This window comes from Rattus norvegicus, chromosome 9, assembly GCF_036323735.1.
Source record: "Rattus norvegicus strain BN/NHsdMcwi chromosome 9, GRCr8, whole genome shotgun sequence".
Taxonomy (NCBI): Eukaryota; Metazoa; Chordata; class Mammalia; order Rodentia; family Muridae; genus Rattus; species Rattus norvegicus.
The window spans coordinates 47193317-47207885 of NC_086027.1; the positions used below are offsets into that span (position 1 = coordinate 47193317).

Here is a 14569-nt window from a genome sequence, read left to right on the forward strand (position 1 = left end):
AGGCAGCCTGACATCATCTAAGTGTGCACTGGGTATCAGCGGTGCTTACCTTACTCTTTCCTTGGAGTCTCCGAACGTCTCCTTCAGGTTTGTTAAGTCGGGGTAATAGCTTTCAGGAGGAGAGATTACTTCTAGCAAGCCGGAACTAATTTCTCTAGAAAATCTACCAAGAGAAAGGTTAGCTGTATTACTGTTAGCTCTGTGGGATGCCACTTGTCTTAATGATCAATTTACTGGTGTGACACGTAGCGGAGATCCTAGGCAAACTGCAGGCAGTGCCATCTTACAAGCAATTGATTGTCAAACTTAAGCAAGTCAAGATCCCACAGAAAGCAGGGAACTGGGGATGGAGGGTGGGGTGGAGCGAACAAATGAATCTGTGTGCTTACCCAAAATATATTATTTATGAAAAAAATAAATCAAAGCCTTTCATCTTCTGGGCTGGTGGACAGACTGAGTCCAATGCCCAGAAGCCACACAGTAGAACTAGAGCCGAGCAAATGCCTCTCAGGCCCCCACATGCACACATGTGGGCACATAAAAACAACGAATGAATGTGAGTTTTTCTAAGTCAGAAACACAAAGCTCTTCGGTATTCAGGAAGCTTTAGCTCTATGTCATTCCAATCCGGGGTTTTTACGCTGAGGGCAGCTTGATCCCTCCTGGGAATATTCAGTAGGGCCTGGAGACATTTTGGTTGTCACAACATATAAGGGTCCTGACACATGTCCTCTTCTGCCAAGAACCTATGACCAAGAATCCCCTCGCCCGATCGGTGGTGCCTGGGCTGAGAAACCCTTTCTCGAGTCAGTTTTCATTAACTAAGTGTGGTTTCTTTTTATATTCCCCATCTTGTCTCATTCTCACAAACCTTCACTAGATGCTCACGGAATGCTGGCCTTTGCACAAGGGCATGTGATTGCCCTTACTTTCTGGCCTTGGTTCCTCTGCACACCAAGGAAGCCTATAGCACTAACTGTCCCTGAGGCCCATGGGAAGGGGGACGAGTCATTATCACCCTGCTTTGAGGAGCCTCCACCAGCCTGTCTCTACAGACTGACAAGAATATAGCGCTTGAGGACATTTTAAACACATTTAAACACTTTACCCCAAAGTGTGCACAGTGTCTTTTTAAATCTCCAGCTTTCATATTTTGATTGACAAGGAGAAATAGTTTTGAGCAAATAACTACTGCTTCTAAGTCTTTTCTAAGTATCTCTAGTATTTGTAATTATGTTTATTATGTGCGGAGGGAGGTTCTGGGCCAGCAGAGGCGACAGATCTCCCCACGATGGTATCAGGGATGATGAATGGAACCCAGGACCTGAACTCAGGTCGTCTGCAAGCACGGGAAGCACCTTTAACCACTGGACCATCTCTCCAGTTCCCTGAGTCAAAATGTGCCCCCTAGGGTCAAGCCAGAGGAAATTCCCTGAAGAGAGCCTTCAGGTCTAACTTTAACACCAGCAGGTGAACAGCATAAAACACAGCAAAGCCTAAAACTCCCTAGGCTTTGCAGTTGTCTCCTGCTCGCAGCAAGCCGGGCTCCACTCCTGACAGGACAGGAAGGCAGGCTGAGACAGAGCTCATTCTAACGTCTGTCCTGACATCAGGTTCGCTTGGTGAGTAGCAGTGGAAGACTCGAACAGTTCTGTACAACCGTAACTCTCTCCTCCCTTTCAACACTAAAGGTGACTAAGTCATCAGTGCTCCCTCCATACAGATGCTGTCCAGAGCCTTCCTAGGAGGAATGAACCAAGTTACCCAGCAGACACGTGGATGCATGCGCAGCTATGTAATGAGAATGCAAACAGACAGACACCAACGAACAGAGAAATGAACTAGAAAAGGAAGAATTTTCTCTCAACAGAAAGCCAAAGGTAATAGCTGTGAAAACAGTTTCATTTCTATACTTTAGAAAACTTACTCTTTCTCCAGGTTGGCAACAACGCTGTGAACATAATCAAGATCTGTCTGGGAAAGAAAGAGAAATATTACGGTTTTTATTTCACTGTACAAAAGGCTTTTACTTTTGTAAAAAGTGTATTAGCCTGCCTCTGTGTGTGTGTGTGTGTGTGTGTGTGTGTGTGTGTGTGTGTGTGTGTGTGTGTGTGTGACATGTGCAGTTACTCTTGAAGGCCAGAAGAGGGCATCAGATTCCATGAATCTGGAGATGTTTGTAAGCCATGGAGCAAGTGATGGGAGCTGAACTGGGATCCTCAGGAAGAGCAGCCAGTGCTCTTAACTGCCAAACTGTTTCTCCAGCTCCTTATACTTCACTTTTAATGCCAAACTCAGAATGGGCCAAATGATGAATCGCACATCGGAAATACCATTTCAACTTTTAAAGGTCCTTAGGTACTATTACAGTAAGCAAACGGTGCATTTTATTGTCTTCAACCACTGAATTTGACCAATTCAATTTACTAGACAAAGTGAACATGAAGCAATTCTTGTTCTGAAGCATCCAAGCCTTTAAGCAGTGTATGTGCAGAGCAGCAAAGCAGCCACCTGTGGTACCTGAAACCATGAAACTGAAACCAAGAATCAAGATAAAAAGTAGCACCATCCTGTATTATTATATTGATACCGAGGACTCAAATCAGGAGGATGATAACTGCAGTTCGAAATAAAGGTTATGTTTCAATTATAAGCAATTAAAAATCTAGCCTGAGGATGTAGCTCAGTGGTAGAGCCTTTGCCTTACATGAGCCAAGCCGTAGGTTTGATCTGTGGTACAACGGAAGCCAAACACACACACACACACACCCCACCTGAAAAATCCAATATTCTTGTCTTAGTCAGGGTTACTATTGCTGTGATGAAACACCATGACCAAAAGCAGACCAAGGAGGAAAGGGTTAATTCAGCTTACACTTCCAGGTCACAGTCCATTACTGAAAGGAGTCAGGGCAGGAACTCACACAGGGCAGGAACCTGGAGGCAGGAGCATGGCAGGGTGCTGCTTGCTTGCTTGCTCCTCATGGTTTTGCTCAGCTATTCTTACAGAACCCCAAGATCACCAGCCCAGGGATGGCACCACCCACAATGGGATGGGCTCTCCCACATCAATCACTAATTAAGAAAGCACCTTCAGAAGGCATTCTGTCAATTAAGTTTCCCTCCTTTCAGAAAACTCTAGTTTGTATCAACTTGACCTAAGACTAGCTGGTACCACACAGCCTTTTTGCATTTTCTCTTGGCCTTAGGTAACTTATTTGGAGACATTCTTTCAAACATTATCTTACTAGATCTCTGTTTCTCTATTAGTAACTGTTTTCTTTCCCCCCTCCAAGAGGCAAAAGGATATGTTTCTGTTTACTGCTCTACTGTCTAAGCAAATTGACAGATTGTTACATTTATAAAAACATATGCTTTGTTAAAGGCATACTTTGTCATCATATCTTAAGCAAATGACGGTGATGGGACTCTTAAACTACCAGGAGAAATGCTAAGAACTCTACTTTCTAGAACTTTGAGCCCCTTTGACGAGTCCTGCTTTACAACTATTCCAGAGAGTTTACTTACAAACCAAGAAGTTACTCTTTAAGAGGTCCCTGCTTATCAGGTCTCCCAGGGTGTCTGTGTGAAAGGGGTGAGTATATGTTTTAGGGCATTAAGGAAACTTGTGGTCCCTACTATTTGATAGCCAGAGTTGCAGTTGTCACACACTGCCTCTGAGAAATGACATGTTCCACTTAATCTAGACTCCTATTAAAGTGGTATGCCAGTTTGTCTCTGCCTGCTCATTTCCTAATTTAACTTTAATTTCTGTTAACTGGATTCCAACTTTTATTAAGCTTTTTAAAAGAGTAAGTACCAATGTAATACCATATTCTTCAAACTCTTAAGGAACTTTAGAGATATAGCACAGGAACACAGATCAAACACCCTTATCGATAGAATGTTTGATAAAACAATTGTGACTAGTATCCTTTAGGATGGAGAATTGAACCTATCTGGTATCTACCGGAGATTGGGGGACAGGGGGAGCCTCTGAAGAAAGCTCAACCCGTGAGCAGTCTGAATGCACCGGACCATATTAGCTAAGCCTCTGCAGTGGGGTTCCTGGCCCCTCCCTCTGTGGCTGGGGTCAAATGGCTGGGCACTCAGAGCTGCTCATTAAGTTGAGCATTTTAATGCCTGAGACATTTTAAACAGTGTGTGGAAATTGTAATAAAAGAAGAACACCTCTCTCCTCTAGCCGAGCAAGATGCCCAAAGGAAAGAAGGCCAAGGGGAAGAAGGTGGCCCCAGCCCCCGCTGTGGTCAAGAAACAAGAGGCCAAAAAGGTGGTCAATCCTTTGTTTGAGAAAAGGCCTAAGAACTTCGCATTGGGCAGGACATCCAGCCCAAAAGAGATCTCATGCGCTTCGTCAAATGACCCCGCTACATCAGGCTGCAGCGGCAAAGAGCCATCCTCTACAAGCGGCTCAAAGTACCTCCTGCTATCAACCAGTTCACTCAGGCCCTGGACAGGCAAACAGCGACTCAGCTGCTTAAGCTTGCCCACAAGTACAGGCCAGAGACAAAGCAGGAGAAGAAGCAGAGGCTGCTGGCCCGCGCTGAGAAGAAAGCTGCTGGCAAAGGGGACGTCCCAACTAAGAGACTACCTGTCCTCCGAGCAGGGGTCAATACAGTCACCACTTTGGTGGAGAACAAGAAGGCTCAGCTGGTGGTGACTGCCCATGATGTAGACCCCATTGAGCTGGTGGTTTTCCTGCCTGCCCTGTGTTGAAAGATGGGGGTGCCCTACTGCATCAAGGGAAAGGCCAGGCTGGGGCGCCTGGTCCACAGGAAGACGTGCACCACTGTTGCCTTCACACAGGTGAACTCGGAAGACAAGGGTGCTCTAGCTAAGCTGGTGGAAGCTACTAGGACCAATTATAATAACAGATATGACAAGATCCGCCGCCACTGGGGAGGCAACGTCCTGGGTCCTAAGTCTGTGGCTCGCATTGCCAAGCTGGAAAAGGCAAAGGCTAAAGAACTCGCCACTAAGCTGGGTTAAATGTACACTTAAGTTTTCTGTACATAAATATAATTACAAAATTAAAAAAAAGAACAAACACTTGTCTGTGAGCTGAAAACTGGGATATGCATGTCTCAGGAATCGGTATGCTTAGACAGTAGAGAACTAAATAGGCATAAAGGCAAAGAAGGGCTGGAGAGGGCTCAGTCAATAACAAGGACCAAAGATTCGATCCCCAAAACAGGGCAGAACAGGTATAGAAGCACTTGCCCCAAATCCCAAAGCTGGGACCGAGGAGGCAGGAGGTCTCACTAAATAACCAGGCTAGTGAGCTCCAGGTTCCATGGCAGACCCTACCTGTCTTTAAAAGCTAAGCTGGAGGGCTGGAGAGATGGCTCAGAGAGCACTGAGTGATCTTCCGGGGTTCTGAGTTCAATTCCCAGCAACCACATGGTGGATCACAATCATCTGTAATGGGATCCGGTGCCCTCTTCTGACATGCAGACAGAACACGGTGTATATAATAATAATAATAAGAGGAGGAGGAAGAGGTGGAGGAAGAAGAGGAATAAGAGGAAGAGGAAGAAGAGGAGGAAGAAGAGAAAGAAAAGGAGGAAGAAGAAGAGGAGGAGGAGGAAGAAGAGGAAGAGGGGGAGGGGGAAGAGGAGGAGGAGGAAGAAGAGGAAGAGGAGGAAGAAGAGGAAGAGGAGGAGGAGGAAAAAGAGGAGGAAAAAGAGGAGGAGGAAGAAAAAGAGGAGGAAGAGGAAGAAGAGGAAGAGGAAGAGGAGGAAGAAAGGTGGAGTCTACAGAGGTCCTGGCCAGATAGGACCACAGTGAAACTTTGCTGAGGGGAAAAGGGGGAAGATATCAAGCAAACAAACAACTCAAAAAGAGATATCTCATCTATGTGTTGAAATACAGTTGAATCCTGAAGACACAAAAGAAATCACAATGCAAAGGGCCGTATATCGTGTACAATTGCATTTATAAGAAATATCCCCGAAAGAAAACTATAGGAGCAGGAAGCAGAGTGACAACTGGTTCGGGCTGAGGGAAACTGATGAGCGGGTTTCCTTTTTCAGGTTGTGAAACCATTCAAGACACTCGGCATGACAGCACCCAGCTTGACCGAAATGAGGGAGCCGAGTACAACGTGCACTGCACATAGAAACGCAAAGTATAAAGCATCAGGAAAACCAGCGTTTCATGCTGCGCACACAGCAACAAGGAAGGTCAAGGTTGCTCTTCTTTGCTCAGAGCAGACATAAAAAAGCCAAGTATATGGAAGGGTGGGGCCTAAGAGGCCATGACATCAACAGGAGCCAGAAGCCGCAAGCCGCAAGCTCCTTTCTCCACCAGGAAAATTTCAACGGCCAATCTGAGAGACCCCAACATTTGGAGAATTACTAAAGTGTGACCCCGCCTTTACCCCAAGGCCATATGGAGAGGAGGTCCCTAGGTTCAGTTCTCTAGAAGAATGTTCCAGGATGCCCATTCTAGTCCCACCTTGGGGACACTTGCTGTAACACCATAACTACAGCAGCTAAGACGAAGGGATCAGAGAAAGGAAGTGGAGTCACAGTGGCAAGCACTCTCATGGTGTCATGGTGGTGCCCCCGTGTAACTGCCGTCTGCAGCGTCTGATCCAACAGCTGGCATGGCATCCTGCTCACAAAGCTGAACTAGTCACTTTCAGAGGCACTGAGGAGATTCAGCTTAGTCTGAGTCTCTAAACAGCTGGCCTTCATGCCCATCCCAGCAGCCCTACTCCAGGAGACAGACACTCACCTCTGTATGTCACTTGCACACAGCTCACATGCTTGCCCCAAAGAGTCAAAAAGCAGCAGCTCCTGTCAGCCAAAGGCCTTGCCAAGGGACCACAAGATTCCCAGCTCCACACTCTACACAGTAGCTCTGGGATATAGCCATGTGAACTTAGTGTATACCAAACCACACCACAGCCACACCCTAGACTCCAACTTCAAGTACACATTTTTTAGGGAGCACCAGCTGTTCTCCCACTCATTCCAAACAGCAGCTCTGCCTAACCTGGGATCTACACCTCTCTCCAACTGCAGATTTCAATTAGTTTGATTATGAGTGATTGAGCCAGATGTTGCTGCAGGACCAACTTGCAAGATACCCAAGCAAAGACTCTGGCAACTTTGTTCACACTGTCACCAGATGGCCCATGCTAGCCCAAGTAGTGTTCATCCCTGCTAAGCAACACCTAGAATGGCCAGAAGAGGGAGCTGTTTCCAAACCACAAAAACTCCAGGGACAGAGGGCTCAGGGGCGGGCTTTTCCACTGCCACCCCCTGGCGAAGGCTATGACTGTTCCAATAGTGAATTCTGAAGAAAGAGATCTACCAAACTGTCAAAGAATTCAAAAGAATCTTCACAAGATTATACAGAAATAAATCTGCCCATACATGGTGATTCAGGTCTGTAATTTTAGTTACTCTGTAGGCTGCCTAAGTTTAAGGCCTGCCTAAGGAACTTAGCAAGACCAGGTCACAGGAATTCCAACCCCAACTATCAAAATGCAAAATCAAAGGAAAAATCCTGAAAGCAGAAAGAGATAAGAAATCCAGCACATATAAAGAATATTAACACAGCTATTAGTAGACAGGAAAATGAAGTAATATATTCAAGGAATTGGAAGGGGTGAAAGGACAAGAACATCCTGTACATCTGCCTTTCAGAAATGGAGAAACAGGACTGGCAAGGTGGCTCAGTGGTAAGGCAACATGCTACCAGGTTTGAGTTCAATTCCCAGGAACAGGAAGAACGGACTCATGGAGAACCCATTCCCAGAAGCCATCCTGTGATCTCCACGTGTGCAAAGGTACAAGCATGCCCACCTTACCCTGTGCACAGCACAAATGTCTAAAACCTGTATAAACAGATGGAGGGGAACCCAAGTCCATCACTTTACAGCACTTGCTAGAGAAAGTTCTTCGAGCTGAAATGAAAGTCCTCTGATCTTGAGGGGCTGGAGAGGGGCAGTGGTTAGGAGTGCTGGCTGCTCTTCTGGGAGACCTGGCTTTGACTCCCAGCACCCACATGGTGGCTCATAATTGCCTATAACTAGTCCTAGGGCATCTGACAACATCTTTTGGCCTCCTCGGGCACTAGGCATGCAAGTAGTAGACAGACATATTAGCAGACAAACACCCATACACATTTCTTAAGGCACAGAAGATATCAAAGGACAAACTTGGTGGTAAACAAGATGCACAGAATGCATTCTCTAGGACTGGGCTGGCGTTTATAAAGCAATCAGCCCTTAGCACAAAGTTTTTCAACAACATTGAAGGCAAACCATCCAGGAAACACTAGGAAATGGTGGAAAGTCTCCAATCAGAGGCACATGTGGGAGGGGCGAAGGCGGAGAGCTGTGTGAGGTCTGCCAACCTCAGGCTGTTCTATGGGAGCCTCACAGAAACTGCAATGCAAAACTTTTCAGAAGAGGCAGGAAACACAACCAGACAGCATTCAAAGCGCTCAACTACATGAAACCACAAAGGCAGGCAGCAATACAGAACAAAGTGCAGGATGAGCTAGAAAACCACGAGAAAACTGGCAGAAGGAATCCTTACCTACCAGTGAGTGCTGTGAACATAAATGAACTGGGTGGTTCCCCAATGAAAAAGAGTGACCGAGTGTATACACACACACACATACACACACTCACACATTCTCTCAGACATACACACACACACCAGTATGCTGCTTCATGTTATCTTCGATTACATATACAGAAAGTGAAAGTGAGGACATTTAAAAGATGCTCCAGGCAAACGGAGACCAGCAGGGACCAGAGACTACCTGTACTTCAGTAGTAAACTTAGGAGTCAAAGTAGGCTGGAAAGACTGATTACCAGTCAAAGGTCACCATCGAGGCAGAGACGGGTGGATCTTTGAGTCTGAGATCAGACTGGTCTCCACAGCGCAGACCAGCCAGTGACACCCTGTCTCAAAGAAAGGCCGGTACGTAATGAGAAAGTGCATTGGTGTACAGCTTTAAATACTCATGAATTTCATGTCAGACCACATACCACACTAAGGATCTGAAGAGGCCACTAGGGCCGGTCAGCTCAGCTCTTATATGACTTGAGCGCTGGAAGTGTTGGGCTTCATGCTCTTCGTCCTCCAGCCTCGGGTGTCTCCTCTGAGCCTAGTGTCCTGACACAGTAAAGGCTGCCACAGGGGCAGGGGGTGCTGTGTAACACCCTCCTTTCAGAACCCTCATCGGAGATTTTTCCAGCAGCTCAGTTTGGTATTCTCCCTTCTGTACTGACACAGAATGTGTCACCAGCTAGAAGCCAGGGCTCACAGCATCTATTTCTGTCTCTTCGACAGCCTTACCCTGAGTAGTCTACTGTCTAGGGCCTCAGAACAGTCAATTGAACATTTTCCCATCATTCTAGCTGCTTGTGTCACAAGGTCCACCACCGCCAGAAACCAATAATTTGTACCTGACAATCGGCAGAACCAAGAGGACAGACGACATGTTCAAACATAGGGTTGAGAGCTTACGGAAAAAAACAAAACAAACAAACAAAAACCAAACAGACCTTATTTCCTGATCTGAGACAAGGGTACTATTGCCCACATAAATACTTCAGTTTTTAACTTCAAACAAAGGCAAACACATAACCACAGTATTTCTGTGAGCTTTACTAGTTTCTAAAATGGTCATGTACTATAATATAGTGAATCAGAAAGAGGAAGTTAAAAGGCTAAAAAAAAAAAAAAAATGACTACCTCATTTGAATTACCTGTCCCAGCCTTTTAGTCTCCTCCCATCTGTGGATGACAGAAGACATTCCCTCACAGGACCCAGCACTCCCCTTGGTTCAAATCCATTCGTTAACTGACCACTTCTGGAAGCTCTTGGGTAGCCTAGTCCAGAACTTGCCTGGGTCATGACAACGGTCCCTGTCCTTACCAAAGCCACCAGTGGAGACTTTAAAATGGCAGGCCGTGACAGCTCAGCAAGGCCTGTAACCACGGTGCAATGGTGAGAACATGCCGGAGACATTCAAGCTGGGACACTATCACCCTGGTGACCAGGATAAGATTGGCCAGATTCCTAAGGAGCTGTCACTGTGAGAAGAAGCTGCAGATTCGGGATTCCTGGATGCAATCCCGTGCCTGGGATGCGGAAACACAGAGTGACCACAGCAGTAGCAGCAAGGAATCCAAATGACAACCATTTGGCGTCTATCGGGAGACTGGGTGTGGTGCGTCTCTATTCCCAGCAGGGAGGCAGAGATAGGTAGATCTGTTAGTTCAAAGCCAATGGGCCTACATAATGAGACCTCATGGTGGGGGGGCAAACAAGAGTGCTGGGCCCACAGGATGGCTCAGTGGATAAAAGCACCTAGCAAGGAACAAAGTATTTGGCTGTACTCTGACCTCTGTGTGACACAGAACACACACATGTATACAACATCTCCCCCACAACACACACACACAACATACACACTGCACATACACCCCTCCCTCACAACACACACACATACCATACACACTGCACAAACCATACACACACATACATGTGCATTCATGCACACACAACTCATACATATACTCACAAGAAAGAGAGAGAGAGAAAGAGAGAGAGAGAGAGAGAGAGAGAGAGAGAGAGGAGAGAGAGAGAATGTAAGAATGTAACTTTTTAACATTTTTTTTAAGTTAACTGTTAATTTCTAATCTTGGTAACTATTGTGGCTAAAGTTGCAGCAATACAACTGAGGAGCACCGTACAATTTTTTAAAGCCTTTCTCTGTCCCTGCAGTATAATGGGGGACCCTGGGCTCCCTTCTGGCCTCTGGGGCACCATGCACACAGATGGCTTGCATATATGCACACACATAACTTTACAAAAGAAAGGTATTACAATATGTCAAGGGTCTTCTCTACTTGAAATTTTCAAGGAGCTTTCCACGTTGGAGCAAGTTCAGCAAGCCCGACCCACTGCCCGCTGGCCTGAATCAATGTCCCACACTTCCTTAGAGCACGAGCGTAACCTTCACTGTGTATGATCCACGGCTATCTGCACGCTAGACATGGAGAGTTTAATAGTTTTTTTAAGTTTGTTTTTTATTGGTTATTTTATGTATTTACATTTCAAATGTTCCCCTTTCCCAGTTCCCCCTCCCCCTGCTTCTATGAGGGTGTTCCCCCTCCCACCCACCCACTCCCACTTCACCTCCCTGGCATTTTCATTCACTGGGGAACCAAGCCTTCATAGGACCAAGGACCTCTCCTCCCACTGATGCCAGACAATGCCATCCTCTGCCACATATGCAGCTGGAGCCATGGGTCCCTCTACGTGTACTCTTTGGTTGGTGGTTTAGTCCCTGGGAGCTCTGGGGATTCTGGCTGGTTGATATTGTTGTTCTTCCTATGAGGTTGGAAACGCCTTCAACTCCTTCAGTCCTTTCTCTAACTCCTCCATTAGGGTCCTCATGCTCAGTCTGATGGATGGCTGTGAGCATCCTCATCTGTATTGGTAAGGCTCACGGACCGAATGACTCACAAAACAGAACATATTTACCATTGATTATTACAACAACAACAACAACAACAACAACAACAACAACACCCAAAAAACAAAAACAAAAACAAAACCTGCCAGTCCCCTTGACCTGGAGCAAAAGCAGAGCTGTGTGATGACCTAGAAAGTCCCATGTTCCTTCATCCTATCCTTCTGGGCGCCCCACTACTGAGCTCCAGACCGCCCCCTAGAAAACTCTGGACCACCCCCGACTGAGCTCCAGCCACTCACAGGCCTCCTCCTGAACATCTCAGGACCGCTGTGGTCTCACGCTTTTGCCCTATGACCTCTGCACCAATAAGACCACTCCACAGCATCCACGTATCGTCCGTCTCCCTTTCTTCCCTCCCCTGACCCATTCACCTTCCAAGGAGCAAACATCTGCCACGCTACGCAAACGAGCTGCATCATCTCCAGAGATTTCAATGGAAAGGTTGCATTTTACTCCCTGATGAACCCACCACGATCACTTCTTCAAGGATCATGACCGAGCTCCAAGGGGATATGAAATAAATACGTTTTCCCAGTCAACATTTATATGATTTATAACTAACGTGTATATAAATACCTTAGGGGTTTAACAGGCCAAGATACTACAGATGCCCCAGTATGGTCATACACAGTTTAAAATCTAGAACAGAGGCTGGAGAGATGGCTCAGCAGTAAAGAGCACTGGCTGCTCTTCCAAAGGTTCTGAGTTCAATTCCCAGCAACCACATGGTGGCTCACAACCATCTGTAATGGGACCTGGTGTGTCTGAAGACAGCTATAGTGTACTCATATACATAAAATAAATAAATCTTTAAAAAAAATCCAGAACAGCTGACTAGATTGGCACAGAAACAGAGCAGAGCTCCACACTATATGAGCTCCGGATATGGACTCCCTCCCCACCTGCCCCATTCTCCCTCAATTTTGCTGCTTTAACTACGTTTCCTCCAGACTCCTCCTCTTAGCAGCTACATTTGACACCAGAGGCCACAGAGCTGATCAACGAGTATCTTTATGACTGGACTGAAACTCCCCCTCACCACAGGGCAAATCACCCCTCTATTGGAGGCAATTACTTCAGATTCTGAGGCTGAACCCCATAGCAGGAACAATCACATCTAGAAACCAAACTGCCCCCTCAACTGATGACAGAGATGGCAGTTTCTCCTGAATGCCTTACAGATTCAGAACTGAGACACAGATCTCAGAGCACTGGCCTGACCCAGATTTCCTGTCAGTCAGTCAAGCAAACTCCAGAGCCTCTTCGGTTTCTCTTCTCTACCACATCTCCGAGTTCTGTCAGCCCCTGGAGACAGACTTGGTGTTCTAAAGCCCTTCAAATTGTGCTGCCCTACATGGCCACATCCTTTCTCTGCTCTCATCAATGATAATCTGGAGGCATGGCTGAGGCTAGCCCATCAATGATCATCTGGATTTGTAGCCGAGGCTAGCCCACTGGGACTCTGGAGCCAGGACTTTAACCCTAAACTCTAGTAATTTTACCAACTTAATCTACTAAACATCTCTATGAAAATATGTCACATGAGCACGCAGGATCCTCTGGGCACACACAGAGCACAGTAGCCAATAAACAAGTACTGAGAAGGTTGGAAGGGCCAACACCATATAAATGGTGTTCTCTGACTACAATGGGGTTGAAATGGAGATCAGTTAACAGTGCGGATTGTAAGAAATTCTCAAATAGGTAAGGATGTAAAAACATTTCTATATAACCCATGGGGGTCAAGGAAAACAATTCTGTAGGAACTTAGAAAGTATTTTGATCTGAATGAAAAAACAAAGGGGCATGGAGTGTAGGGGCTGGGGAGATGGCTCAGCAGTTAAGAGCACCGACTGCTCTTACAGGGAACCTGAGTTCAGTTCCCAGCACCTATACCAGACAGCTCATATCAACCACCTATAACTCCAGCTCTGGGGTGATCTGCCACTTCTGGCCTCTGCAGTACCACACATGTGTGCACACTGCCATTCCTGTTCATTCATATCCTTCCTCCCTCTAAGCTTAAAAAAAACAAAACAAAACAAAAACAAAAAAACTTGAGATACAGCTAGTGTGGTACTAAGAGGGAGCTTATAGCTTTGAATAGCACTGCATAGACCGCTCAGCAATCTGTACATCAAACTAAAAATTAATCTCCCCTCCAAAACAGAGCGCCAATGTTACAGAAAGAGATACTCTTGTACGAACTTCAGTTTGGAGAATTTATCTGTCATCCTCCTCAGCACCTGCTTCGCAGTGGTACTTCAATAAACACTCGTTCAGCAAGAGAGAGTCTGGGGCTGGAGAGATGGCTCAGCGGTTAAGAACACCGACTATTCCTCCAGAGGTCCTGAGTTCAAATCCCAGCAACCACAAGGTGGCTCACAACCATCTGTAATAAGATCTGATGCCCCCTTCTGGTGTGTCTGAAGACAGCTACAGGGTACTTATAGATAATAAATATATCTTTAAGAGAAAGAGTCTGAGAAACATATTCTCAGTGAGAACCATAGTGGAGGCTGGCAATACGTACTCTAGGAGAGGAAAGGTTTTACACAGACAACTCCCTCACCAAATACACACTCACAAAGCGAGTATCTAACGGGAAAGATGGACCTCACAAAGCTTTGGCCTGGATAAGAGACTCAGCAGCATCTCCCACGTTCCTTCCTGGAAGTCACACACCATTATCAGTGAGACGCAGAACCAAGAACCACAAGCTTCATTTTGAAATATTAACAACTGAAATTCTCAGGCTCGCAAGGCGGCGTGGACGCAGACCCAAGAACCACAAGCTTCATTTTGAAATATTAACAACTGAAATTCTCAGGCTAGCAAGTGTGGCTTGGTCTCAGTAACCATAGGGGACAAACAAGAAGAGTTTTCTGGCTGAAGGAAAGTTGGCAAGTTTGTTTTTGTAGTAGTAATTAAAATAATATAATCATTGCCTAGATGTCTAGAACACATCTTTATCCCCCGTCAGCTAGTAGCCTAAAAACCCATACCCCTGATGACTCATAAAAAAGCAAGTAGAATAC

At 46.0% G+C, this 14569-nt stretch overlaps 1 protein-coding gene and 1 long non-coding RNA gene across 9 annotated transcripts in view; one reads left to right on the forward strand and one right to left on the reverse strand.

The window, feature by feature from the left end:
- Mgat4a (alpha-1,3-mannosyl-glycoprotein 4-beta-N-acetylglucosaminyltransferase A) overlaps positions 1 to 14569 on the reverse strand; it is a 113349-nt gene that overhangs the window by 24088 nt on the left and 74692 nt on the right. For all 8 annotated transcript variants that reach the window (XM_063267508.1, XM_063267509.1, XM_039083970.2 and 5 more), the window contains 2 exons: positions 1928 to 1974; positions 50 to 163 (listed from right to left, as the gene is read on the reverse strand). In XM_063267508.1, coding sequence (XP_063123578.1) covers positions 50 to 163; positions 1928 to 1974 — 161 coding nt within the window. The remainder of the gene's footprint in view (positions 1 to 49; positions 164 to 1927; positions 1975 to 14569) is intronic.
- Positions 157 to 14569, forward strand: part of LOC120094669 (uncharacterized) — a 30282-nt gene continuing 15869 nt past the window's right edge. The window contains exon 1 of the long non-coding RNA XR_005489108.2: positions 157 to 1880. This is a non-coding gene — a long non-coding RNA (uncharacterized LOC120094669). The remainder of the gene's footprint in view (positions 1881 to 14569) is intronic.